The 23585-nt window shown below is 45.0% G+C and overlaps 6 protein-coding genes across 6 annotated transcripts; 2 read left to right on the forward strand and 4 right to left on the reverse strand.

The window, feature by feature from the left end:
• Nucleotides 1-573: 573 nt before the first annotated feature.
• On the reverse strand, nucleotides 574-1407 carry MYCTH_2069072 (uncharacterized protein; the record flags this gene model as incomplete). The annotated part of the gene is made up of 3 exons (XM_003665990.1): nucleotides 574-663; nucleotides 776-1131; nucleotides 1200-1407. The coding sequence occupies 3 exons, from the start codon at nucleotides 1405-1407 to the stop codon at nucleotides 574-576; spliced, it is 654 nt and encodes a 217-aa protein (XP_003666038.1).
• A 6040-nt stretch (nucleotides 1408-7447) lies between these two features.
• Nucleotides 7448-14636, forward strand: MYCTH_2135602 (uncharacterized protein; the record flags this gene model as incomplete). The annotated part of the gene is made up of 6 exons (XM_003665991.1): nucleotides 7448-7452; nucleotides 13519-13669; nucleotides 13807-13905; nucleotides 14041-14093; nucleotides 14156-14227; nucleotides 14279-14636. 6 exons carry the CDS (start codon nucleotides 7448-7450, stop codon nucleotides 14364-14366), a joined length of 468 nt encoding a protein of 155 aa, XP_003666039.1. The 3' UTR covers nucleotides 14367-14636.
• Nucleotides 14637-15154: 518 nt separating this feature from the next.
• MYCTH_2310402 (uncharacterized protein) lies at nucleotides 15155-16877 on the reverse strand. Its single transcript, XM_003665992.1, has 2 exons — nucleotides 15356-16877; nucleotides 15155-15293 (listed from the first exon to the last, which is right to left on the reverse strand). Exon 1 carries the CDS (start codon nucleotides 16700-16702, stop codon nucleotides 15392-15394), a length of 1311 nt encoding a protein of 436 aa, XP_003666040.1. The 5' UTR covers nucleotides 16703-16877; the 3' UTR covers nucleotides 15155-15293; nucleotides 15356-15391.
• A 581-nt stretch (nucleotides 16878-17458) lies between these two features.
• MYCTH_2310404 (uncharacterized protein) lies at nucleotides 17459-18408 on the reverse strand. The gene has a single exon (XM_003665993.1). It carries the CDS (start codon nucleotides 17820-17822, stop codon nucleotides 17481-17483), a length of 342 nt encoding a protein of 113 aa, XP_003666041.1. The 5' UTR covers nucleotides 17823-18408; the 3' UTR covers nucleotides 17459-17480.
• Nucleotides 18409-18432: 24 nt separating this feature from the next.
• MYCTH_2070109 (uncharacterized protein) lies at nucleotides 18433-18756 on the forward strand (the record flags this gene model as incomplete). Its single annotated transcript, XM_003665994.1, has 1 exon — nucleotides 18433-18756. A coding segment is annotated over one exon (324 nt), but the record flags the coding sequence as incomplete, so codon positions are not given.
• A 1271-nt stretch (nucleotides 18757-20027) lies between these two features.
• On the reverse strand, nucleotides 20028-22146 carry MYCTH_2310405 (uncharacterized protein). Its single transcript, XM_003665995.1, has 2 exons — nucleotides 21346-22146; nucleotides 20028-21152 (listed from the first exon to the last, which is right to left on the reverse strand). Exons 1-2 carry the CDS (start codon nucleotides 21964-21966, stop codon nucleotides 20148-20150), a joined length of 1626 nt encoding a protein of 541 aa, XP_003666043.1. The 5' UTR covers nucleotides 21967-22146; the 3' UTR covers nucleotides 20028-20147.
• Nucleotides 22147-23585: the final 1439 nt, after the last annotated feature.

A 23585-nucleotide genomic window follows, 5' to 3' on the forward strand; every position in this document is an offset into this window, starting at 1 on the left:
TTCTGGCAAGCGTTAATGCAACGATTAGGCGTCAACAGCAAGCTGTCAACGGCATATCACCCGCAGACCGACGGACAAACGGAGCGACTAAACCAAGTTGTTGAGCAATACCTCCGCTCTTACGTCGATTACCAACAAGACGACTGGGTCATGCTGTTACCAACAGCACAACTCGCCTACAACACGACGCCGACAGAAACGACCAAAGTCACACCGTTCTTCGCGAACTACGGATATGAAGCAGACCTTAGGCAAGGACCAGAGGTCACAGTGCCGAGAGCAGCAGTCAAAGCAGAACAGATGCACGCACTGCATGAAAAGCTCAAAAAGGAACTCGAGTTTGTCAAGACCAGAATGAAGAACTACTACGACAAACACAGGCTCGAGGGACCTCGCCTAGAGAGGGGAGACAAAGTCTACCTGATCGCACGAAACTTGCAAACCAAACGACCAAGCACGAAGCTGGACTTCAAGAAGGTCGGACCCTTCGTTATCAAAGAACGAATCTCGACATCCAACTACCGACTATCGTTACCGTCATCTATGCGACTACGGACGGATGTTTTTCATATTTCACTTCTCGAACCAGCACCAAAGAACGCCAAGGTTGCCACGCACATCGAAGCAGAGGACGAAGAGGAAGAATGGGACGTCGAAGAAATTCTGGATTCACGCATCATCAACGGGGAACTGCAGTACCTGGTCAAATGGCTTGATTTTGGACCAGAGGACAACTCATGGGAACCAGTCAAGAATTTGAACTGCCCTGAGAAACTGGAACAGTTCCACCGGCAGAATCCGGATCGACCAAAGGAAAACCCGGGACAGAACCAAAGACGGCGCCCCAGTCGACAGCATCGACGGCATCATTAATCTGTGACGAGGGCATAGCAGGCGTCTCTTGCCGCTCAACCTCCTCCAACTCGTCCAAGGTCGACAGACCACGCGCCACCATGTCGGCACCTTTCTCCACCAAAAACTCCTTCTGCTGACGAAGACGCCGGAGCCGCGCAAGCTTTTCGGACAACTCGCGCTGGGCTTCTTCCAGACGGCGTTGAGATTCATCCAGCTCAAGTTCGGCACGACGTTCAGCATCCTTGATACGACGCTGCTCCTGGAGAATGCGATCCACTAGAACGAACATCAGGAATCACATTCAAAAAAAAAAAAAAAAAAAAAGAAGAAGAAAACGTGCTTACAGGAAGAAAGCGGTATGCCAGAGCCATCGCAAGAACGACCTCGACGAACGCAGGCTTCGCAACGCTTCGTACGCGCGATCATTTTGCAAACGAGGCCTTGCGACGCGCACCAAGAGCAAGGCATAACGACAAAACCGTTCTCAGCGATGTTCTGAGCAAGGGAAGCACGGTAACGTGCAGAATGCGACTTCCGTTTCTCTATCGGCATTTTGTCAACATGGCGACCACGACGCAGAAACAGGGAGAATGCAGTACTCACAAGCGAAGGGTTGTTGGCGCTATTTGAAACGGCCTAAGAGGGCTTTCGGGTCGAAAGCCTTGAAGGAGGGGCATCGTGTCACGAATAAGCACATGGGCGGCCTGGCAGGCTGCAGCCAGGACGCGGGACATTCCGACAGCCAATCACTTGACGGACCAATCAGAAGATTATCACCGCCAAGACTAAGGTCTTCACTGGTGATAATAACATGTCACCGTCGACAACGCAGAATCACGAAGTGAAAGGAGGAGTGGTACTGGTGATAACTATTGAAGAAGGACAGACAATTGTGTATATATAGCTAGCTAGTCACTCGTTATGGTGGACTCTGGGAGTTCACCAGTGGTAACAATCACAATCACAGTACTCATACCAAGCATTGCTGATTACTGTGAGAGACAACTCTAAGTGTTGTTGTGAACCCTTTGGCTTCACCGAATCCCTCAGACGACCTGCCTGCTTGTCCTGCTTCACCCACCTCCGTCTGGACCCTTTCAGAAGAAGTCTGAGTTGGGTTCGTCACATATTCCTAGAATGTTATACAATCTTTCGAGAAGAAAGGATTAACAAGGTATAGTATTAAGTAATACTTAGACTAGTAGTACCTAATAGAGTAGAAGAAAAAGATAGGAAACTCTAGTACCGAGGCAAAGTATATATCTATAATAAAGATCAATAGCTACGAATGATTTAAGAACTCTACAAGTCGAAACTTAGAGGATATAAAGGAGTTATAAAGACTGTTATATAAGTCAAGAAATATTATAACTTTCTATAGTTAATGGTATAAGTTAAGGAAGTTATACGGAACTACGACATCTGTAATCGAAGCAAAACGGCACGATATAAGCCGTATAGGCTACTTTAGCCATTGCTAATAGCTAACAAACTATAGAGTTTAGTTATAATAGACTTTATTACGAAACTACTAGAATCTAAGGACACGGCTACAGGGGTAATCTACGATAGTATTCTTACTATAGTAGACCGCCTAACTAAATAGGTATACTTCTTTCCCTATAAGGAGTCCTAGACAGCGGAACAGCTAGCAGACATAATCTATCGGCAAGTCATATTAATATACGCTTAGCCGTAAGAATAGATTACTAACAGAGATACCAAGTTCGTATCGAAGTTCTAGCAAGCGTTAATGTAACAATTAGGCATTAATAGCAAGCTGTCAACGGCATATTATCTATAAACCGACGGACAAATAGAGCGACTAAACCAAGTTATCAAGTAATACCTCTATTCTTATGTCAACTACTAGCAAGATGACTAGGTCATACTATTGCCAATAGTATAACTTGCCTATAATATAACATTAATAGAAACGACTAAAGTCATACCATTCTTCGTAAACTACAGATATAAAGCAGACCTTAGGTAAGGACTAGAGGTTATAATACCAAGAGTAGCAGTCAAAGTAAAACAAATATATATACTATATAAGAAGCTTAAAAAGGAACTTAAGTTTGTTAAAACTAGAATAAAGAACTACTATAACAAACATAGGCTTAAGAGACCTCGCCTAGAGAGGGGAGATAAAGTCTACCTGATTATACGAAACTTACAAACCAAACGACCAAGTATAAAGCTAGACTTTAAGAAGGTCAGACCCTTCGTTATCAAAGAACGAATCTCGACATCTAACTATCGACTATTATTACCGTTATCTATATAACTACAGATAGACGTTTTTTATATTTCACTTCTTGAACTAGCGTCAAAGAACGCCAAAATTGCTATAAACATTAAAGCAAAGGATGAAGAGGAAGAATAGGACATCAAAGAAATTCTAAATTTATATATTATTAACGGGGAACTATAGTATCTAGTTAAATAGCTCGATTTTAGACTAGAGGATAACTTATAGGAACTAGTCAAGAATTTAAACTACCCTAAGAAACTAAAATAGTTCTACCGCTAAAACCCGGATTAACTATAGGCACTAGCTTAGACAAAATAGCCAAGTCAGCCTCCGACAAATCTAGGCCTAAAGAGGACTAATTAAACGGGACGTTAGCACCCTAGGACTATATATCACTAACAACACGTACCTCGGAATCCCGCACCCTCCGTTCTTCCGCCTCTATTTCCTCTAGAGACTATATACCTTAACGAAACAGCTTAGAACCCTGCTCCTTTAAGAAACGTTTCTAGTGACAAAGACGAGCTAATTGACTGATAGCTGTCTGAAGTTAAGTCTAAAGAACGAAAAGGGCCTCTTTAGCATCGGCCTCTTCTTATTCTACGCGTTTCTATTTAGATATAATCTTCGTTACTATAAAGGATTAGCTATAAATATTAAGGTAATGAACAAGGCTATAAATAAGTAGACACTATATTAAAACTATTATAAGAACGACCTTAATATATATACTTGCTATAGTAAGAAGAGCCTAATACTATATAATAAGCTAAGTTTTACTTAAAACACTATAAATATAGTATAATATTTACGTTAGAAGAATTAATAAAAGAAGTAATCGTGGCATGCTATTAGGATTTCGAAGATCGACGCTTAGAGATACGATCTACCATCTCATTAGTCACTAGCAGTACGGAAAAAGGAAAAAATTACAAGGTATATATAGAAAAGGACGTTAGTACTATTTGAAACGGCCTAAGATAGGCTTTCGGGTCGAAAGCTTCAAAGGAAGGGCATCGTGTTACGGAAATATATATATAGGACGCTGCCTAAGCCGCCTCCCTAATAGGCCAATAGGATAGTAGGAATGATAGGCTAATTAGGATAGGATTACACTTAGCAAGAAATGATCCTAGCAGAGGATCACTAGCTTACGATATAAGCTAGGTAAGCTAGTACAGAGGATTACTACGACTATTAGTAATCCTAGGATTATATATATATATAGATAGTTACTTGTTATAGTAGACTCTAGGAGTTCACTAGTAATAGTAACCTATAATTATAGTACTTATACCAAGCATCGCTAACTACTGTAAGAGACAACTCTAGTGTTATTATAAACCCTTTGGCTTCACCGAATCCCTTAGATAACCTATACACCTGTCCCGCTTAATTTATCTCTATCTAAACCCTTTTAAAAGAAGTCTAAGTTAGGTTCGTCACATATAGTAGTTAGCGATGCTTAGTATAAGTACTATAATTATAGGTTACTATTACTAGTAAACTCCTAGAGTCCACTATAACAAGTGACTATCTATATATATATATAATCCTAAGATCACTAATAGTCGTAGTAATCCTCCGTACTAGCTTACCTAGCTTATATCATAAGCTAATAATCCTCTACTAAGATTATTTCTTGCTAAGTGTAATCCTATCTTAATTAGCCTATCATTCCTACTATCCTATTAGCCTATTAGGGAGGCAGCTTAAGCGGTATCCTATATATATATTTCCATGACACGATGCCCCTCCTTTAAGGCTTTCGACCTAAAAGCCTATCCTAGGCCGTTTCAAATAGCGCTAACGTCCTTTTCTATGTATACCTCGTAATTTTTTCCTTTTTCTATACTGCTAATAACTAACGAGATGGTAGATCGTATCTCTAAGTGTCGATCTTCGAAATCCTAACAACACGCTACGCTTGCTTCTTTTATTAATTCTTCTAGCGTAGATATTATACTATGTTCGTAGTATTTTAAGCAGAACTTAGCTTATCATATAGCGTTAGGCTCTTCTTGCTATAGCAAGTATATATATTAAGGTCGTTCTTATGATAATTCTAATATAGTATCTACTTATTTATAGCCTTATTTATTACCTTAATATTTATAGCTAATCTTTTATAATGACAAAGATTATATCTAAATAGAAACGCGTAGAACAAGAAGAGGCTAATACTAAAGAGGCCCTTTTCGTTCTTCAGACTTAACTTCAGACGGCTATCGGTCGATTAGCTCGTCTTTGTCGCTAGAAACGTTTCTTGAAGGAGTAGGGTTCCGAGCTGTTTCGTCAAGGTATATAGTCTCTAGAGGAAATAGAGGCGGAAGAACAGAGGGTATAGGATTCCAAGGTACGTGTTGTTAGTGATATATAGTCCTAGGGTGCTAACGTCCTATTTAATTAGTCCTCTTTAGGCCTAGATTTATTAGAGGCCGACTTAGCCGTTTTGTCTAAGCTAATGTCTATAGTCGATCTAAGTTCTAGCAGTAGAACTGTTCTAGTTTCTTAGGGTAATTTAAATTCTTAACTAGTTCCTATAAGTTGTCCTTTAATCTAAAATCGAGCTATTTAACCAGATACTATAGTTCCCTATTAATAATATATAAATCTAGAATTTCTTCGATGTCCTATTCTTCCTCTTCGTCTTCTGCTTCGATATTTATAGCGATTTTAGCGTTCTTTAACACTAGTTCGAGAAGTGAAATATAAAAAATGTCTATCTATAGTTATATAGATAATAGTAATAATAGTCAATAGTTAGATGTCGAGATTCGTTCTTTGATAATAAAGGGTCTGACCTTCTTAAAGTCTAGCTTTGTACTTAGTCGTTTGGTTCGTAAGTTTCGTATAATTAGGTAGACTTTGTCTCCCCTCTCTAGGCAAAGTCCCTTAAGCCTATATTTGTCGTAGTAGTTCTTTATTCTAGTTCTAACAAACTTAAGTTCCTTTTTAAGCTTCTTATATAGTATATACATTTATTTTACTTTGACTATTACTCTTAGCACTATAACCTCTAATCCTTACCTAAGGTCTGCTTTATATCTATAGTTTCCAAAGAATAGTATAACTTTAGTTATTTCTATTAGCGTTATATTATAAGCGAGTTATACTGTTAGTAATAGCATGACCTAGTTGTCTTACTAGTAGTTAACGTAAGAACGGAAGTACTACTCGATAACTTGGTTTAGTCGCTCCGTTTATCCGTCAGTTTGTAGGTAATATGCCGTTAATAGTTTACTATTAACGCCTAATCGTTACATTAACGCTTGCTAGAACTTTAATACAAACTTGGTATCTCTATTAGTAATCTATTCTTACGGCCAAGCATATACTAATACGACTTACCAATAAATCACGTATACTAGCTATTTTACTATCTAGGACTCCTTATAGGGAAAGAAGTATACCTATTTAGTCAGGTAGTCTACTATAGTGAGAATACTATTATAGATTACCCCTATAGCTATATCCTTAGATTCTAGTAGTTTCGTAATAAAGTCTATTGTAACTAAACTCTATAGTTTGTTAGCTATTAGCAGTAGCTAAAGTAGCCTATACGGCTTATATCGTGCTATTTTACTTCGATTATAGATATCGTAGTTCTATATAACTTCCTTGACTCGTGCCGTTAACTATAGAAAGTCGTAATGTTTCTTAACTTATACAATAGTCTTCGTAACTCCTTTATATCCTCCGAGTTTCGACTTATAGAGTTCTTAAATCATTCGTAGCTATTAATCTTTATTATAGATATACGCTTTGCCTTAGTACTAGAGTTTCCTATCTTTTTCTTCTACTCTATTAGATACTACTAGTCTAGGTATTACTTAATACTATACCTCGTTAATCCTTTCTTCTCGAAAGATTACGTAATATTCTAGGAACGAGTCGAGTAGATCGTCTTCTATAGGTATCTACGTTTCATAATATAGCGTTCCGTCTATTCGTTCCTTAAATAACGGTAGCGTTATTTCCGTTCGTCTTTCCGTATAATCTGTTCATCGGCTTAAGGCGTCCGCTTATACGTTCTCTTTACCCTTCTTATAGTAGATCTCAAAATTAAATTCCGTAAGGAATTCTACCCATCGTATTTATCGTCTATTAAGCTCCTTTGTCGTTATAAAGTATCATAAATTCTTATAATCCATATATACTTATACTAGTTCAATTATACTACTAAGGTATAGTCGCTATTCCTTAAAAGCTTTAATAATTATAAGTAGTTTCTTATTATAGATCAAATAATTAAGACGTAGTCTATCGAGCCTCTTTAAAAAGAAGGCTATAGGATATAGCTTCCCTTATTTATCTTGTTATCCTAACTATCCTCCGATGGCGTAGTCTAAAGCGTCTATTTCCACCTCAAATGGCTTCTTAGGGTCTAGTAGCACTAGTACTAGATCTTTAGTAATGGTGTTATAGATCTACGTAAATGCTTGCTTGTATTACTCTTCCTATTAGAATTTAGCGTTCTTCTTAGTAAGTTCGTACAAAGGTTATACGATCACTCCAAAGTTCCTAATGAACATCCGGTAGAAGTTTGTAAACCCGATAAAACTTTGTACTTCTATAACTGACATTAGTTATAGCTAATCCTTGATGGCTTCGACCTTTGAAGGTTCTATCCGGATTTGTCCTAGGGATATCTCGTATCCTAGAAATACCGTCTTCCTAATGTAGAATTCGCTCTTTTCCTTATTAACTAATAGCTTATATACATATAACATATCTAGTACTACTCTTATATACTTCTGGTATTTGTCTATCGTCTTAAAGAAGATAAGTATATTATCGAGATAATATACCGTAAATTTGTCAAGAAAGGGTTAGATAGCTTGATTAATCAGGGCTTAGAACGTTACTAGCGTGTTTGTAAGTCCGAATGGTATGACAAGGTACTTATAGTGGCTATAGGGTATCCTAAAGGCCATTTTCTACTCGTCGCCTTCTTTAATCTATATATAATTATAGGCTAATAGTAAGTTAAGATACGTAAAATATTAGGCTCCTGCTAACTAATCTTAGAGCTATAAGATTAGTGGTAATAGGTATTAATTTTTTATAGTCTATTCGTTAAGTTACTAATAATTAATATATAACTGTAGCTTTCTATCTTTCTTAGGCACAAATAGGATTAGGTAGCCTGCTAGCGATATCGACAGGCAGATATATCCTCTTTAAAGGTTCTCCTCTAAATATTACTTAAGTTCTTCGTTCTATATCTAGCTCGTATAGTAAATCTTGAAGAACTTTAGTTATGCTCCTTCCTTAAGCTTAATCTCGTGATCCTATAGGCCGTATTCTGGCAATCCTTCTAGATGTTTCGGTTTAAATGCTAGGTGTCCTTTGTATTCCTTTGGTACTTCCCTAGTCTTGTCTTGTCTCTCGGTTTTCTAATAGTATACGAACTTGGTTCCGTCTATAGCAATGCTAGCGATTTCTTTTATCTTAACCTACTACTCTAGTTATAGTACTCCGTATTTGTTAACGGAGAGAATAGCTATTGGTGGTTTAGCTTGTTCCTCTTATTATAACGTTAGTATCGTTATACTGCTTCTTTTAAAGTTTATAGTAGTCTGCCTACTATTATCTGTCTCTTATAGTAGATCTATAGGATATGCCTTTCTTTGAGTATCGTCTGCCTATAATCCTTATATATTCCTTATCTTACTAGTTAAATATAACTCTATTTAAGATTATAGGTAGCTACTATTCTTTTAGCTAATATCTAGGTTATAATCTTTATATTATAGTAACCTTAATATTATATCTTTATTATTACCTATATCTATAATATTAAATATAATTACTATAGTTTTCCTTGCTATAGTAATATCGATCGGTTTAGTCTCCCTATATACCTATTACGTCGGAAATAGCTCTTTAACTATGCTATACTTCCGCTTTATTCTCTAGGGTATTTATAGCTAATTTATAAGTATCGGCGAAATCAGGTTTATTTCTACTCTACTATCTACTAGTACGAGTATTTCGTGCTATTTCCATTGTGTTATTATCTATAGTCGCTTATCTTACCACCATCATCTAAAGATTATAGCGATTTCCTATATTTCTACTAGGAGGTCTCGATATAGTAGTCTCTTATACTAGTTCCTCCTATATTACGCTACTACTCGCCACTATACAGGCGTTAATAGTTCCTAGGCCCCTTAAAGGGCCCTGACCTGTTTCCTAGGTTAGTGCTAACCTCTTTGGTTATTTAGCTAATAGTAGCTTCGTCGATCGTGCTTATTTCCGTAAGCCATTAAGTGCTTATAGCTTCCTACTATTAGGTCTATTCTGCTTTCTGTCGTATATGCTATAGCTTTATCTGAAGCTCCCGAATTCGCGACTTCTTTTCGTCCGCGTAATAGAGGTAATCGTTACTCTAGCACGAGTCCTATATGTCTTGTCCTATTCTATAGTACCTAGGCTAGGCTCGTTTTAGAACTACTATAATGCCTTCTAAACTCCGAGCTTCGATTTTCTAGAGTAACTTGGCTACTCTATTCCTTACGTTATAGACCTATTCTATAGGGTGTAAGCTTCTGTCTTTATTTTCTTATTAGGTCGGCTAGTGATTATTTTCGAATTTGTCACGGAAGTAGTATTGGCATTTGTATACTATACACTAAAACTAGGGCGCTTGTATATATACCTTATATCGAGGGTATAGTTATATAGCGTTACCTAGAAAGTATTAGAATTCTTTCTTAAATCCTTCCTACTATATATAGACTATAGGTACTCTAATGCTAAGATAGGAGTGTTTCTTCCAATAGCTTTCCTATATATGCTCGTCTTTTCTATAGCTTATATATATAAACTAGTATTTTAGGTTCTATATATTGTTACTAAGTTACTAGTCGTCAAGGTACTTAGTATAGCTATCAGGCCTATTATATATCATAGGCTATTCTCCTTTAAAGGTTTCTACGATACATCGGAGTTCCCTTATCTTGTCCTTTATTTTATCGCTCTACTAGGTAAGTCGAGTTAAACGTCTATCCCGTTCGCGTAGCTCCGTATTAAGTTAGAAAACTTTATTATAGTACTATTCGATTTATTCCTAGAGGAATAGAACATTAGGTCTAGGTCTTTTGTTTCCTTAGGTATCGGTTATCTACGATCTATCCTGCCTCTATATGACCGTAAAACCCCATTGCCTTAAGGCTAGGAGAATCGAAATTGGTAATATATACTCTCCTATCGTGTCCTATTCGGCAAGACCTGTCTCTAGGTCTATAGTGACTAGTTTAGAGTACGGTACTTGTTCGTCTTTACTATTGCTATTATATCCGAGACTATCTATATTACTACCCCTATCTTTATAGCTTATAGCCGCTACTTTAATAACGTCCTTAGTAGTTTCGTTAATAACCGTAATTTCCTTTCTAGGGACTGTCTTCTACTCTTTCTTTAGGCTTTGACATTCTTACTTATAGTGCCCTTTCTTTCTATAGTTATAGTAGGTAATATTAGACTTGTCTTTAGTCGTCTTTTTCCGGTCTTGCTTCTATACTATATCTATATCCATAGCTCTAGGGTATATCCTATATAAGGTATTAATATATGCTTGCTTTTTCTTGTTATTAGCCTTAACTATAGTTCTATTTATTTAACCTTATTTCTATTACTCTTATATATAAAGTCGATTATCGATTCTAATAGCCTATACGATATATTTATCTAGGGTCTTAAGCCGATCGTACTTATATAGCTTATCTTTAACCTTTTCCTTTAAGCTATTATAGAACAATTATATTAATATCTTATCGTTAAGCTAAGATTTAAGTATATTCTATTTAAACTATATAGTATAGAAGGCTACTAACTTAGTCTATCAGAGATTAGTAAGTCTTTCTTATATATAAATCTTCTTATCTTTGTCGTTAAAAACCTTCTAAAGCTCTTCTTCGAAATGGTTATAGGATCAAAGGATTACCTATATAAACGTATCTTAGTCGTCTTTATCTTCCTTAGTAAGATAGTCGTTCTATATAGGTTCGAACTATCTAAGTACCTTACCCTCTAGTCTTATAGCTATATAGAGGACTTTAGCTTTATTATCTAGAAACTTATTATTATTAAGCTAGAAGTAGGATCAAAGGTTTATTAGGAATCCTACAAGATCCTCCTTAGTTCCTCTATATTTGCTAGGTAGTTCGATCTTAATATAGCTTGCTTTAGTAGTCTCGAGCGCCTTAATTTTAGCGTAGGCCTCGTTAACTAACTTCTACAAGTGCTTTTCGCCGTTCTCGAGTTCCTTAATTTGGGCCTAAGTAGCCTTATCTTTCTAGTCTAACTCCTAGATCTGCTACTAGAGTTAACTAAGCTAGGTAAGTAGCTATTTAGCTATAATGTTAGTAGCTATATCGATATTAAGGTCAAAGTCACCTCTGTTCTAAACTATAATAGAACAAAGGGAGTGGTAATAACGTATAACAAACCCGGCTTAGACTTCTTCTAAAAGGGTTTAGACAAAGGTAGATTAAGCAGGACAAGTAGGCAGGTTATCTAAGGGATTTGGTAAAGCTAAAGGGTTTATAATAATACTAGAGTTGTCTTTTATAATAATTAACAATACTTAGTATAAGTACTGTAATTAGAATTGTTACTACTAGTAAACTCTTAGAGTCTACTTAACGAGTGACTAGCTAGTTATATATATATAATTGTCTATCCTTCTTTAATAGTTATTACTAGTACTATTTCTCCTTTTACCTTATGATTCTGTGTTATTGACGGTGATATGTTATTATCACTAGTGAAGACCTTAGTCTTGGCGGTGATAATCTTCTGATTAGTCCGTCAAGTGATTAGCTATCGGAATGTCCTATGTCCTGGCTGTAGCCTGCTAGGCCGTCTATATGCTTATCTGTAATACCTACCTAGGTATCTAACTAAGAAAAGAGGGGAGGTATATTACGGGCCTAGGCTCTACCTAGGCTAATCGATAATAGGCTATACCTAGTTTTAGACTAGACTTATATACGTTTATAGGGCGTTTGTAGGGCATATGCTTAGGACCTGGTTAGGCCCTAACCTGGTACCTAACCGGGCCCTAACTAGAGTATATATATAACCCCTATATAAGAAGTAGAACCTCCTTTGGCCCCTATACTTACTTTCTCTTCTTCCTTTCCTTAAGGTAGTTAAATAGAATATTATATACTTATCTATAGTTATTATAAGGCTAGTATATTATAAAATCACTCCTTTAATAGGGGAGAATAGCTCCTTAGTTAGTAATTATAGAATTATAGTCTTAGTCCTAAGTTAAGTATTATTACTATAAGAGATAATCTATTGTTATAAACCTTTTGGCTTTACTAAACCTATAGACTCTATAGATAATATACCTTTAGCTAAACCCTTTTAGAGGATAGTCTGACTAGGTTTGTTATACTATGCTAACATTTTACTTGCTAGAGGCTCTAAGCCGCTTAAGAGGCAGGTCGAAAAGAATAGCTTTAATGTTAAGCCTAAGGAGATTATTTTAAGGTTAGACTTTGCTAGCTCGATATAGGAGCTACCCTAACATTTCTATAGGTAAGAGAGGAGACATTACCCTTCGTTAAATACGGTTAAGATACTTATTAGTTTAGCCTCTACTATAAGTGGGCAATTAAGAATAGCCTTCTTTAGGTATATACTTTGTCACTTATATTTAGCCCTGCCCGTAGTATAACGAGGAAGCATTTCGAAAATGAGGAGCCCGGATAGATCATCCGAAAACCAATCATGGCAGACAATTGGAGCGTATGCCTACAAACGCTGCAAACCCGGGCGGGGTCATCTTCGTCGAAAGCGTGACTCCTCGAATTCGGTCTGTACTCCATGATTAGCCGTTTCTAGCTCTCGAAGGCGGTTCAGGGAGATAGATGCCCTCGCACCCCGGGCCGTCGCCGTCTAGGCAGATCAAGCGGAGCCGGACTTTTTGTTTTTCCGTTGCATTCCATGGCTGCCCGCAAGCCACCCTTTGTATGTACTTAAGGGAGCTCAACCTCCCAGCCTCGTTTTCAGGGGGACAACCAAGATTGACCCCACCAAGCCCACCGACAATATCAACTTGTTTCAACACGACCACTGCCTCGCCGCTCCGGCGGTGGGAGGATTCTCCTTCGTGTGCCCGCATGCAGACGGAGACATGTCTCGGAATCACATTTGAGGTCCTACTCGCGAAGCAGTTCGCATTTTCTTTGCATCTTTCACACGTGTTGACGTGTCCAGCAGAAGTGTGATGTGTGGGTGGTTTTTGGGTGTGTGTTTCTTTTGAGGAGTGATGACCCCGCGTCACTATACGGACTGCGGCAGAGCCTACTCTACTGGTTCTCGACGATCAAGCCTGTGATGGAATCGCTAGGGTTTGAGAGCCCGGAATCCGACGCTTGCCCCTTCAGGAACAACGAACTGGGCATGATCGCCGCACCCGATACCAAGCTTATTGACCGTACGCGCGATGGCCTGAAGCGCTCGTACGACCTCAAGGAACTAGGCGAGGACAAGCGATTCCTGGGCTTTGATGTCATTCGCGACCGAGAAGCCAGGAAGGTATTCATTTCCCAGGAGTCCTACGTGTCAGGGCTTTCCTCGCGAAGAAGGATATAGATGACTGCAATCCTGCCGCCACACCCTGGCCGGCCAACTTCGAACTGCCAACGATGTAGCAACCACTGATGGATCGGCAGAAGGCTTATTATATGAAGGACACGGGAGCGCTCAACTGGGTTGCCTACGGCACCCGGCCTGATATTGCTTACACAGTTTCCCGCTTGGCCGAGGCCAACGTAGGACCATCCCAAGCCCACCTGGACCTTTTGAAGCACCTCTTGCGAAAAATTTGAAAGGCACGGCGGACCGCGGTCTCGAATTCGGGGGCCCGGATCTCACCATCGCGGACCTATTAATGCTGACCTTTGCAGACGCCTCCTTGGCTGACCGGATGCCATCACGGCACTCGACCAGTGGCCAAGTGGTATTTGTAGCGGGGGCACCAGTCGTATGGAAAACGAAGAAGCAGACATTTGTTGCCCTCAGCACGACGGAGGCAGAGTTCGCCAACCTCGCGCCAGCCGCCCTCTCTGCACATCTATGGGTGGCCAGGATCTTGTAGGAATGCGGAGCTCCGCAGCCGAAACCGACCATCCTGTTTACTGACAGCCTGAACGCCTACCTCACTGTGATGAACCCTCTCAACAAGGCGCGCACTCGGACTATCGACATTCAATACAAATGGGCCATTGAATAGGCGGAAAGGAAGCTCCTGGAGGCCAGGCACGTCGACGGCATTGATATGCCCGCAGATGGCTTCACAAAACCCTTGAAGAAGGAGAAACACGCTGCCTTTGTGAGAATGCTACGCATGGTGGCCAGAAAGGTGCCATGGGCCCAAGATTGATGAATGTAAACACCGTGGATTCACCTGTACGTATAGAAAAGCAGGGTTGGTGATGACTTCATTGCCCAGACGGTGATGCTGTCTGTGTGGGGGGGTGGGGGGGGGGGAAAACCGTGTGACCACGTGCCTTCCTTTCTCCAGACAGTCCACCTGCCCTGGGATTTCCCAACCTTCCACAAAAACAACTAGAGAATACCATCATAGTTCTGCCCAATTTGGGTGTTTCCTACCACATATGCCGTCTTCCCCGCACCCGTCCCGGTTCCGCCCTGCAATCGCTCATCCTCGTCCTATGCACTCTCATCCGACATGATCTGCCGCTTTTGTATCAAGACCGTACTGGAATCCAACCTCACGTGGGACTATGGCACTCTTACTCGCATGGCTCCGGGCTCGCCCGCCAATGGGGTGAGCTGGGGTGAGCACTCGCCGCTTTTGGCTCACCCAGCTGGGCGTGCACATCTTCCACCGCCACGGCGACCGCACGTCCAAGGAGTGGCCGCCCACGTCGCTGACGGCCCTGGGCGCCGACCAGGTGCTCAGCTCGGGCACCTACTTCCGCAACCGCTACGTCGAGAGCGGCGCCAGCACCCCCATCGCCAGCCTGAGCCACGACCTGGCGGTGCTGTCGCAGCTGACGGCCACAGCCCCCGCCGACAACGTGCTGCAGAACTCGGCCCAGGTCTTCCTACAGGGCCTGTACCCGCCCGCCGGCTCGGCGGCCACGTAGAAGCTGGCCAACGGCACGGCCACCGACCCGCCGCTGGGCGGCTACCAGTACATCCCCTACTCCTCGCTGCTGACCCCGGAGACACTCCACCAACTCCAAACCCTCGCAGACAATCACGGCTATTGTTCTCTCGGCGCCTTGTCTGTCAGCTCTCCTCGACCAAGCGACTAAAGACCCATCCGGTATACACGGGTTCAAACATGGGCAGCTCCTTCAAGGCCTCGACGCGTTTCCTGTCCCACAGGGAAAACCCGGCGTGGGTCCAGAGGCTCAGGGTCTTGCGCTGTTGTACGGATTGCCTGTCGCTCTGCCAAGGAGGCAACCAGGAAATCGTGTGTAGGCATTCGCCAAACTGGTTGAAGTAGCGCCCACGCAGGGCGTCCAGCCAGCCGTACGGGACGAGGTCGAGTCCGTCTCCGACATAGGGCACGACTAGCCCGTCCCGCTGCCACTTGTCCCTGATGGGGTTTGCAAAGTCATGGGCCTGTGCCCCTTGCCACGCGCACTTCAAGGGGATCATCTGGTAGACGTTCACGTACTCGTCCCACAGGTGTGCGGAGCGCGCGGCCTCTCTGCCGGTGGGCAGGTCGTGGACGGCCATCTCGGCGAGGCGGCGATGGGTCTGCAGGTACTGTACGAGGTGGTGCTGGTGGGCGATCAGGTCGTCAAACTGGCGGGGGAGGATGGCTGGGGCTCCGTCGGGGGTGCGGGGAGAGTAGTGCACGAGGGTGAAACACAAGCGTGTGACGAAGAAATCGACGTGGTCGATATGCTGTAGCTCCCAGGGCTCGAGGGTGCCGAACAAGCCCAGCTGCTCGCCCTGGTGTGTGCTCGAGTTGCTGATGGCGGCCATGTCCTCGTGGCTCCAGCCCGAGTGGGGGCGCCTTGTGGCGGCCCAGGCGTTGCTCATGATCTGGCGGCGGTAGAAGGCGCGCACGAGGCGCCGGCGCTCTAGGGGCGAGAGCGGTGTTGTGGCGGGGGTGCCAGCTCCGCCGGCGAGGTCGAATAGGGCGAGGCGTGCCGTGACGTACATATCGGCGAGAAAGTTGATCTTATAGAGGGTATGGCATAGGCCCGTGAGTTCCTTGAGGCTAGGGAGGGCATCGGACCCTCGGACTGGCATGCTACTCCGGGCGTTGCCGTCGCGGAGCATCTCGTGGTAGACGAAGGCCATGAGGCGCAGCCACTCGATGTACGCGGCCTTGTCGGCGCGGGGGTCCGAGTAGGGGAACACAAGAAGGAACCTGGCATCGGCCAGCACGGGGCCCAGCTCGTTTTGCAGGACGCAGAAGAGAACGGCGCGCCTCTGGATGCTGAAGCGTCTGTACACGAAGCGGGCCGTGACGATGAAGCGGGCGAGGTCGCGGACCGTATCCACGTCGAGCAGGATCTTGTCGAACAGCTCCGACGGCAGACGGGCCAGCCCCGCCGCTGCCTGCTCTCCCGCCTGGGCCATTCCGCCGACGAAGAAAAATGGGAAGTGGGTGGTGTCAATGAGGAAGGCGACAAAGACTTATTAAAAACAATTACCTAAAGTATGTTATAAAGAAAATAGCATAAACCCTTCTTTCTTGTTTATAAAGAGCAAGGGGAAGGAATGGCTCTCCACTTTGATCAGTCGCGGGAAGAAGTGAGGGGCAGGTGTGGTCGCGTAGGATCCCAGCCAGGCTCTCGACCCGGTCAACAGCAATGCGTTGGAAAGAGGTCTGTGCACCCCAACTCTGGTGCCTGCTGGCCTCGACCTTTTGGTTCGTTTTCATCGGAGCAGGGCTTTTCGGACTGGACCACTGACCACCACACATTTCCCCATCCCCGACAAGTAACTGAGATCATCCGGCGCTCTAGCATTTTGGTTGTCTCTCTCTCTGGTTCTCTCTCTAGTCGTCTGGTCAGTGGTACAGTCCGAAATACCCTACTCTTTAATCGCGGGGAATGTTCAAGTCGACCGAATCACGTCGAGCCAGTTTGGGGGCCAGTTTTTGGTGCGCAATCCACGCCGGTTGGATTTCCAAAATCCTAACTGGGCAGGTCCTGGTAGTTACAGTATGCGCTCTTCAAGCCTCGGGACGCCAGCGTCTGGGGAAATATCTATCATCCTCCTCTCTCCTACTCCTCGTCGAGTCCCGCTCGACTGATCCATCCCATCACCGACAAGTCAAGCCCTGCTCGACTGAACCCAGCACGTCCTGCTCGACACTGCTCCCAGCACCGACAAGTTACCGACAAGTCAACCTTCAATGCCTGTGGCTCGGGGGCCGCGAACCAGCCGAGCTCCCGGGGCGCGATCCAAGCCGGGAGGCAGGTTGGTTGTGCGGCTGGGTACAGGCGTGCTTCATGGGCGTCTGGCTAGAATAACCCGTGCCGTCGCACGCCGAGCACCTTTTCTGGCCCGCCGGCTTTCCATCGCTAACGCTGCCGCAGGACCCGCAGCACTTCACCATGTACCCATTGACGTAGGTGCACGAAGTACACTTCTTCCAGCCGCGGACGCAGCCCGGCGAGAAGCACTGGGGTTTCTTCATGACCCAGCCGGGACCCTCGGTCTTGTCGTTGGGGCACTGGCTGCACTTGGTCATGGTGACGGCGGGTAGGCGGAGGTTGGTCAGGAGATGGTTGGTAGGGGTGGACTGGGAATGGGATGGGATAGCGTGCAAGGCGTGCGTTGCTCCGAATGGAAGTTGCCGTGCGTGGGAGAGAAGGAGTATGCCTGCGTGCCTGGGTGAGGTGCTGAGGAAATGTGACGGGAAAGTGTGTTTGGCTGAGGTGTTGTCGGCGCTGTCGAGTCTGGGGAGAATCAAGACAACAACGGGTTGCGGAACCTGTCGCTTTATAGAAGAGGATTGTCCGACTTCTCTTCCTTGTTACCCTCCCATCATCCAGCTCGCGTTGGCCACGGCGCGTGGCCTCGGTTGGAGGCGTGATGCCCACTCCGATGGTGGCTCTCGACACCAAGAGACCGACCAAGCCCGGCTGCGGTTTGAATCTCGAGCCAGACCATCGCCCAACCGAAACAAGCTGTTGCCCGTTGGCCCTCGCTTCGAGAGAGAGAACCAACCCTCCGCGAAGGGTTTGAGCCAAAATTAGATGCACAGCTAGATCTCGAAGTCGCTTGCGGCGCGGCCACCTGGGGCTGGCCTCATGCAACCATGAGGCGTCCAGCGACTCAGCGACGGGCGGCCCTTCTTCCCGGAGGGTGGCACTCTGGGGGGCGGTGAGCTCACCGTTCCAGCAGCCGAAAGCTATGGACTGGGTCCGAGATCAGAACAAAACCCATACTCCGGGGAGCTTGCAGCAACGGAACGAGCGTTAGGCAGCCTGCCAACGCTTAGGTCTAGCCGTATCGAGATCTCAACACGCAATAAAGCGGCCGTTCTCACGCTCCGACAGCCTAGAAAGCAGTCTGGGCAACACCACATCTGCCACATCTACGAGTCAATCAGAGAGAGCACTACGCAGGAACGGGAACACAGTAGCTTACTAGCAATACCGTCAATACGGTGGCGCAGTTAGTTCGCGTCCCCGAACCGGGGACAGGACCCTAGCGCCAAAAATGTGCCGCCATCGCGAATGCGTGGGGCGCGTGCTGGAGGACTCAATGGGGGTGAACGAAGTAGAATGGGCGACGCATTCCGGCCTCCGTCGCCGGCGCCGTTTGGAGTCGTTACGGAGGCGGCCCCGGTCCGGGAACGCGAACGAGTTCTCGGCCGGCAAAACTTCGGCCGAGCGTTGGCTCGTGCTTGCTAAGTCCTACGCAGATCCGGATGGACTAGTAAAGCACTAGAAAACTATAATAAAGTTACTATTATTATCAAATTTAATCAGAAGAAACCAAACTATATAAAGTCACTTAAGAACATTAAATTCGCTAGAATTGCTAAAATACTATAAAATTAACGATAGAATAAAGTACTTATAGAGTAGACCCTTTAGCGCGTTTATACTTCCTAGGTATAATAGGAGCAGGAGCTAGCTTACTAGCTACAATAGTTAAGCTTAAGGGAGCTATAGTATTTGCAATAGGTATAGATAACAAGTCATCTACTAATACAAGTATAGAAGGCGTTATCCTATGATTATTACAATTAAAACTAGGGATACTATTACTACTATGGTTATAATAGCTATATTTAAACTACTATAGCTTTAAAGGAATCGCTTAACTATACTCGACTCTTTCAGACTTCTAAATACAGAAGGCAGGCCCCCTAAAGGAGCTATTAAGGTAAGAGCGATAAAGGATATAACACTAGGAATAGTATTACTATAAAGCGTAGTTAAACGACTATCATGTTTAATTAACTAGGGGGTGGGTCAGAAGCTGTAGAGCTTTTAAGCGTATTAGTCACGCGTTTGCCATAGTTATATAAGGCTGCTTAGCGACGTAATGGCCAGTCCCTTTGTCTATAAATACCACTCGTTTTGTCTCCTTTGTAGATAGTTTAACAAGGCACTCTTTCCTTTGTATAGCCACCTACTGTAGATTCTGCTTTCAACGCTCCCGGAAGCTCATCACTGCGTTCGGCATGTTCTTCTGGTTGGTCATATTATCCCAGAAGAGTGCCCAACTTCTCTAGGACTGTTCAGGCATATCGTCCAATCTGGGTCGCCATCACGTTACATAGCGACACGTTGCTCAGAGAGTTCGGTCCACTCCTAAGTTGAGGTTGGCGGCCACTGAATTGACATTGCTCGAGGCCGTCAATGACTCGTCAACCTTTCCCCCCCTTATTCCGCCCCTGGACGGCTGATTCGCGGTCTTCTTGACTCGACTTGTGAATACAGGGACACTATCATATTTATAGCCTTCTGATACGGCGCTTCTCTGGCTTCTATGCCTGCTTGCTGGCCAAGTCGGAAGCAGGCGTGCCTTGCCCTCAAACGAAATCTGGTTCGGTTCCGCCTCATGCAATCCACCTCCACCCTTTTCCCTTCGCATCTGCCCACCGGACCCCAACACAGCACAAGGTCGCGGCCGTCAGCAGCGCCCCGTCCCAGCAGGCAACACTGGTATACGCCCGCGCTCCCTCGGCTGCGCTCCCGAGCAGCTGCCCGCCCACCGGGCTCCCGAACAAAGTCCCCAGCCCCCTCACGAAGAGGATGAAGGCATTGACGGCCGCGTAGTGTCTGATCCCAAAAACATCCGCCACCAGGGCCGGGAAGAGCGCATAATACCCGCCGACGGAGAAGCTGTAGAGGGCGACGAAGGCGAGCCAGAGCGACCAGGCCGACGACGACCAGGCCGCCGCCGACGACGAAGACAACGACGACGACGCGCCGCCCCCCCATTCCTCCACGGCCAGCAGCGCGCTGGTCAGCCAGAAGGCGTACACGCTCCCCGCGGCCAGCAGCAGCGTCAGCACCAGCGCGTTCTGCCGCCCGAGCCGGTCGCCCGCGTAGCCCGCCACCACCCGCGACGCCGCGTTGACCGCGCTGCTGGCCGCCAGCAGCGTCGCGCCCATGGTCGACGCGCCCTCCTCCTCGCCGCCGCCGCCACTGCCGCCGCCATCACCACCCAGCCCCAGCGCCGCCGTGTACGAGGGGATGAAGGCGATGGGCAGCTGCGCGCCCGCCGCCTGCAGGAACGCCGCCGCTGCCGAGAGCAGGAAGGTCGGTCGCGACGCGAGCGCCCGCGACACGTGCGTGCCGAACCCCCGCTGCTGCTGCCCCTCCTCCTCCTCCTCCCTTCTCTCGGGGGATTCCGACAATCGGTGACCGGGAGTGGAGACTGCCGCAGTATTACGCCCTACCGCGAACCGGCTCCGCGGAACCGTCCAAGCGATGGGTAGCCCCGCAAGGAGGTTGAAGAGGGCGTAGAGCCGGAGAGTCCAGCGGCCACCAATGGAGCTGAGGAGCGCTCGAATGACGGGCGAGAGGACGAGGCCGCCCGCGCCTCCGCCGGCTAGGATCTGGAAACGCGCCTAAGGGTCAGTAATAATAGCTGGAGCAGCAACACCGGGGAAGGGACATCTTGGAAGGTAAACGAAGAGAGTGCATTAATTATTTTCAAAGATTCTGTGCAGTAGATTGCCGATGCGGGATAATTACAGGGCCCGGACGGAGACCCGGCGCGCGGGGGGGGGGGGGGGGGGGAGGACTAACAAAACCAAGAGCGGTAGCCCGGTGGTTGGTAAAGTACTCGGGCGCCGGAGCCAAGAGCGGAAAGTACAAGAGCGACATGCCCATGCCGGCCAGAAAGCCCTGTGTGATAAGGAGCTGCCATACGGAGCGGCTGAGGGATGCCAGCACGAAGCCGGCAGAGGTGACGAGCACTCCCGACACGGTGATGACGCGCGGGGTCAGCAGGCGCAGCAGCCTGCGGCGCCAGAGCCGAGTCGAGGACGTGGCGGAAGCCCAGCTCCCGTGCTCGAGCCGGGCGATCACGGGATTCACCACGATGCCGCCGGCCCAGGTCAGCCCGTAGCACAGCGTGCCTACGAAGGCGAGCAGCGCCGTCGGCGGCGGCGAGACCTGCGAGGCCGGCGAGGGGATCAGGACGTCTTGGCTGGGCGAGAGGTAGTACTGCTGAAAGACGCCGAAGGATTGGTTGTAACCGATCGTGAGAGCAGTGGTCATGAAAGCCGAGAAGAGCACCGCCGCTTGCTTCTTGCGGGATATCGGCGGCAAGGCCGGGGCCGGGGCCGGTGACGGGGCCGGGGCCGGTGGCCCGGATCCGCCCGGCCGCGTTGCAAGCAGGATTGAATCGTGGGATGATGTCGCCATTGAACGTTATGAACTAATCAGAGAAGGAGGGGACGGGGTTGTTAAGGATCGAGTCGGAAGTTTAATAACCAAGGTGATACCAAAGGAAAGCGAGAGAGCATAATAACTAATCAATGCTAATATGGGTTTACGTGACGTTGCATCCTCGATTGCCCCTCAAGTTCCCTGCTGACGTTAGTTTGGCTGGGCATCTGGGGCAAGCCCTGGAGTAAATAAACCCTCGGGTTTAAGGCGGCCCGAGTTCAACCCACAGAGGAAGTTGATAATCATTGACTCTTCGAATTGTTTGACCAACCTCATGGCAAGACCTCCCATATCGCCAAGTGTCGGAAGCTGTAGAGCTTCCAAGCATATTAGCCACGCGTTTGCCACAGCTGTATGAGGCTGTTCAACGCATTGGCCAGACCCTTTGCCTATAAATACCACTCGTTTTGTCTCCTTTGTAGATAGCTTTAACAAGGCACTGTCTCCTTTATATAGCCACCTACTACAGACTGCTTTCAACGCTCCTAGAGCTCCTACTACGTTCGGCAGTTATGAGCCTGGTGCCTTGACTACTCCTCTGCCGACGTATCTTTAATATTAGTGGTAGCTTCTTCTATTACGAACTCTCTTACCTTGCTTTAATATGCTTTTGACGATACGTCTATTATATCTAAGATTCTAGTCGAGACTTATATATACCTTATAGGGCCTAGTTCCTAGAACTTGTAATATATTAAACTATAGTTATAGGCTAAATTTGCTAGTATATAGGGATTCATTAACCTTAATAGCGATTATAAGCTAGATCTGGAAGTTCTATAGCGCCTAACTTATAAGTAAGCTAGAGATAACCTTATCCTAGCTTCTTAGGAGTAACTTATAGAAGGATTGTTACCCTTGATATCTATAGATTTAATACCTTCTAATATAGCCGTTATAGCCGAATTTATATAATTATAAGACTCTTTTTATAAAGATATTATATATATTATAGACATTAGTAAATAGATAGGATAGCTATAATGCTAGCTAGTATATACTATAGATCCTAAACTTTATAAAGCTATAAAAGCATATAAGAAGAAGGATATTAATCTTATTAGGGAGATTATCTAGGTACTTTGCTTTATATTTATACTATCTATTGTAACGCTCTATATAATAGTTACTATATAATATATAGCTAGTCTTGATATAGCTAAGCGTTTAGGAGTTAATTTATAACGTTAGATTTATAACTTTAATATTACCTTCTAGTAAGCTATCTAGTATAATATCTTAGAAGTATAGGGTATATAAGGACTTTATACCTTTCTTAATGCTATCGCTATATATATCCTACTAACCTAGGTAGCGAACAAGAGGATAGAAATCAAGCTTACTAATAGTATAGGATAGCTACTTCCGGAGTTTAGTACCTTTATTATAATGGCTAAGATCTTAATTAATGACGATATATAACCTAGAGTCTCTTAGAAGTATAGAATCTTCTTAATAACTTATATACTAATACTTCCTATAGCTTAGAAAAGCGGTAAGGAGAGAGGTAGAGACTTATATAGAGACTCTTATAGTAGTTAGTAGTATAATATAAGACATCTCTATAAGCGTCTAAGATATCTATAGGATCTAGT

This window comes from Thermothelomyces thermophilus, chromosome 6 (genome assembly GCF_000226095.1).
Source record: "Thermothelomyces thermophilus ATCC 42464 chromosome 6, complete sequence".
In the NCBI taxonomy this organism is placed as follows: domain Eukaryota; kingdom Fungi; phylum Ascomycota; class Sordariomycetes; order Sordariales; family Chaetomiaceae; genus Thermothelomyces; species Thermothelomyces thermophilus.

Bases quoted from the DNA above. Each gene is read 5' to 3' on its own strand.
- MYCTH_2310402 (XM_003665992.1), bottom strand. From the start codon at position 16,702: ATGGCCCAGGCGGGAGAGCAGGCAGCGGCGGGGCTGGCCCGTCTGCCG.
- MYCTH_2310404 (XM_003665993.1), bottom strand. From the start codon at position 17,822: ATGACCAAGTGCAGCCAGTGCCCCAACGACAAGACCGAGGGTCCCGGC.
- MYCTH_2310405 (XM_003665995.1), bottom strand. From the start codon at position 21,966: ATGGCGACATCATCCCACGATTCAATCCTGCTTGCAACGCGGCCGGGC. The intron at 21,153-21,345 runs GTTAGTCCTCCC...GCGCGTTTCCAG, and splicing joins GGGCTACCGCTCTTGGTTTT to ATCCTAGCCGGCGGAGGCGC.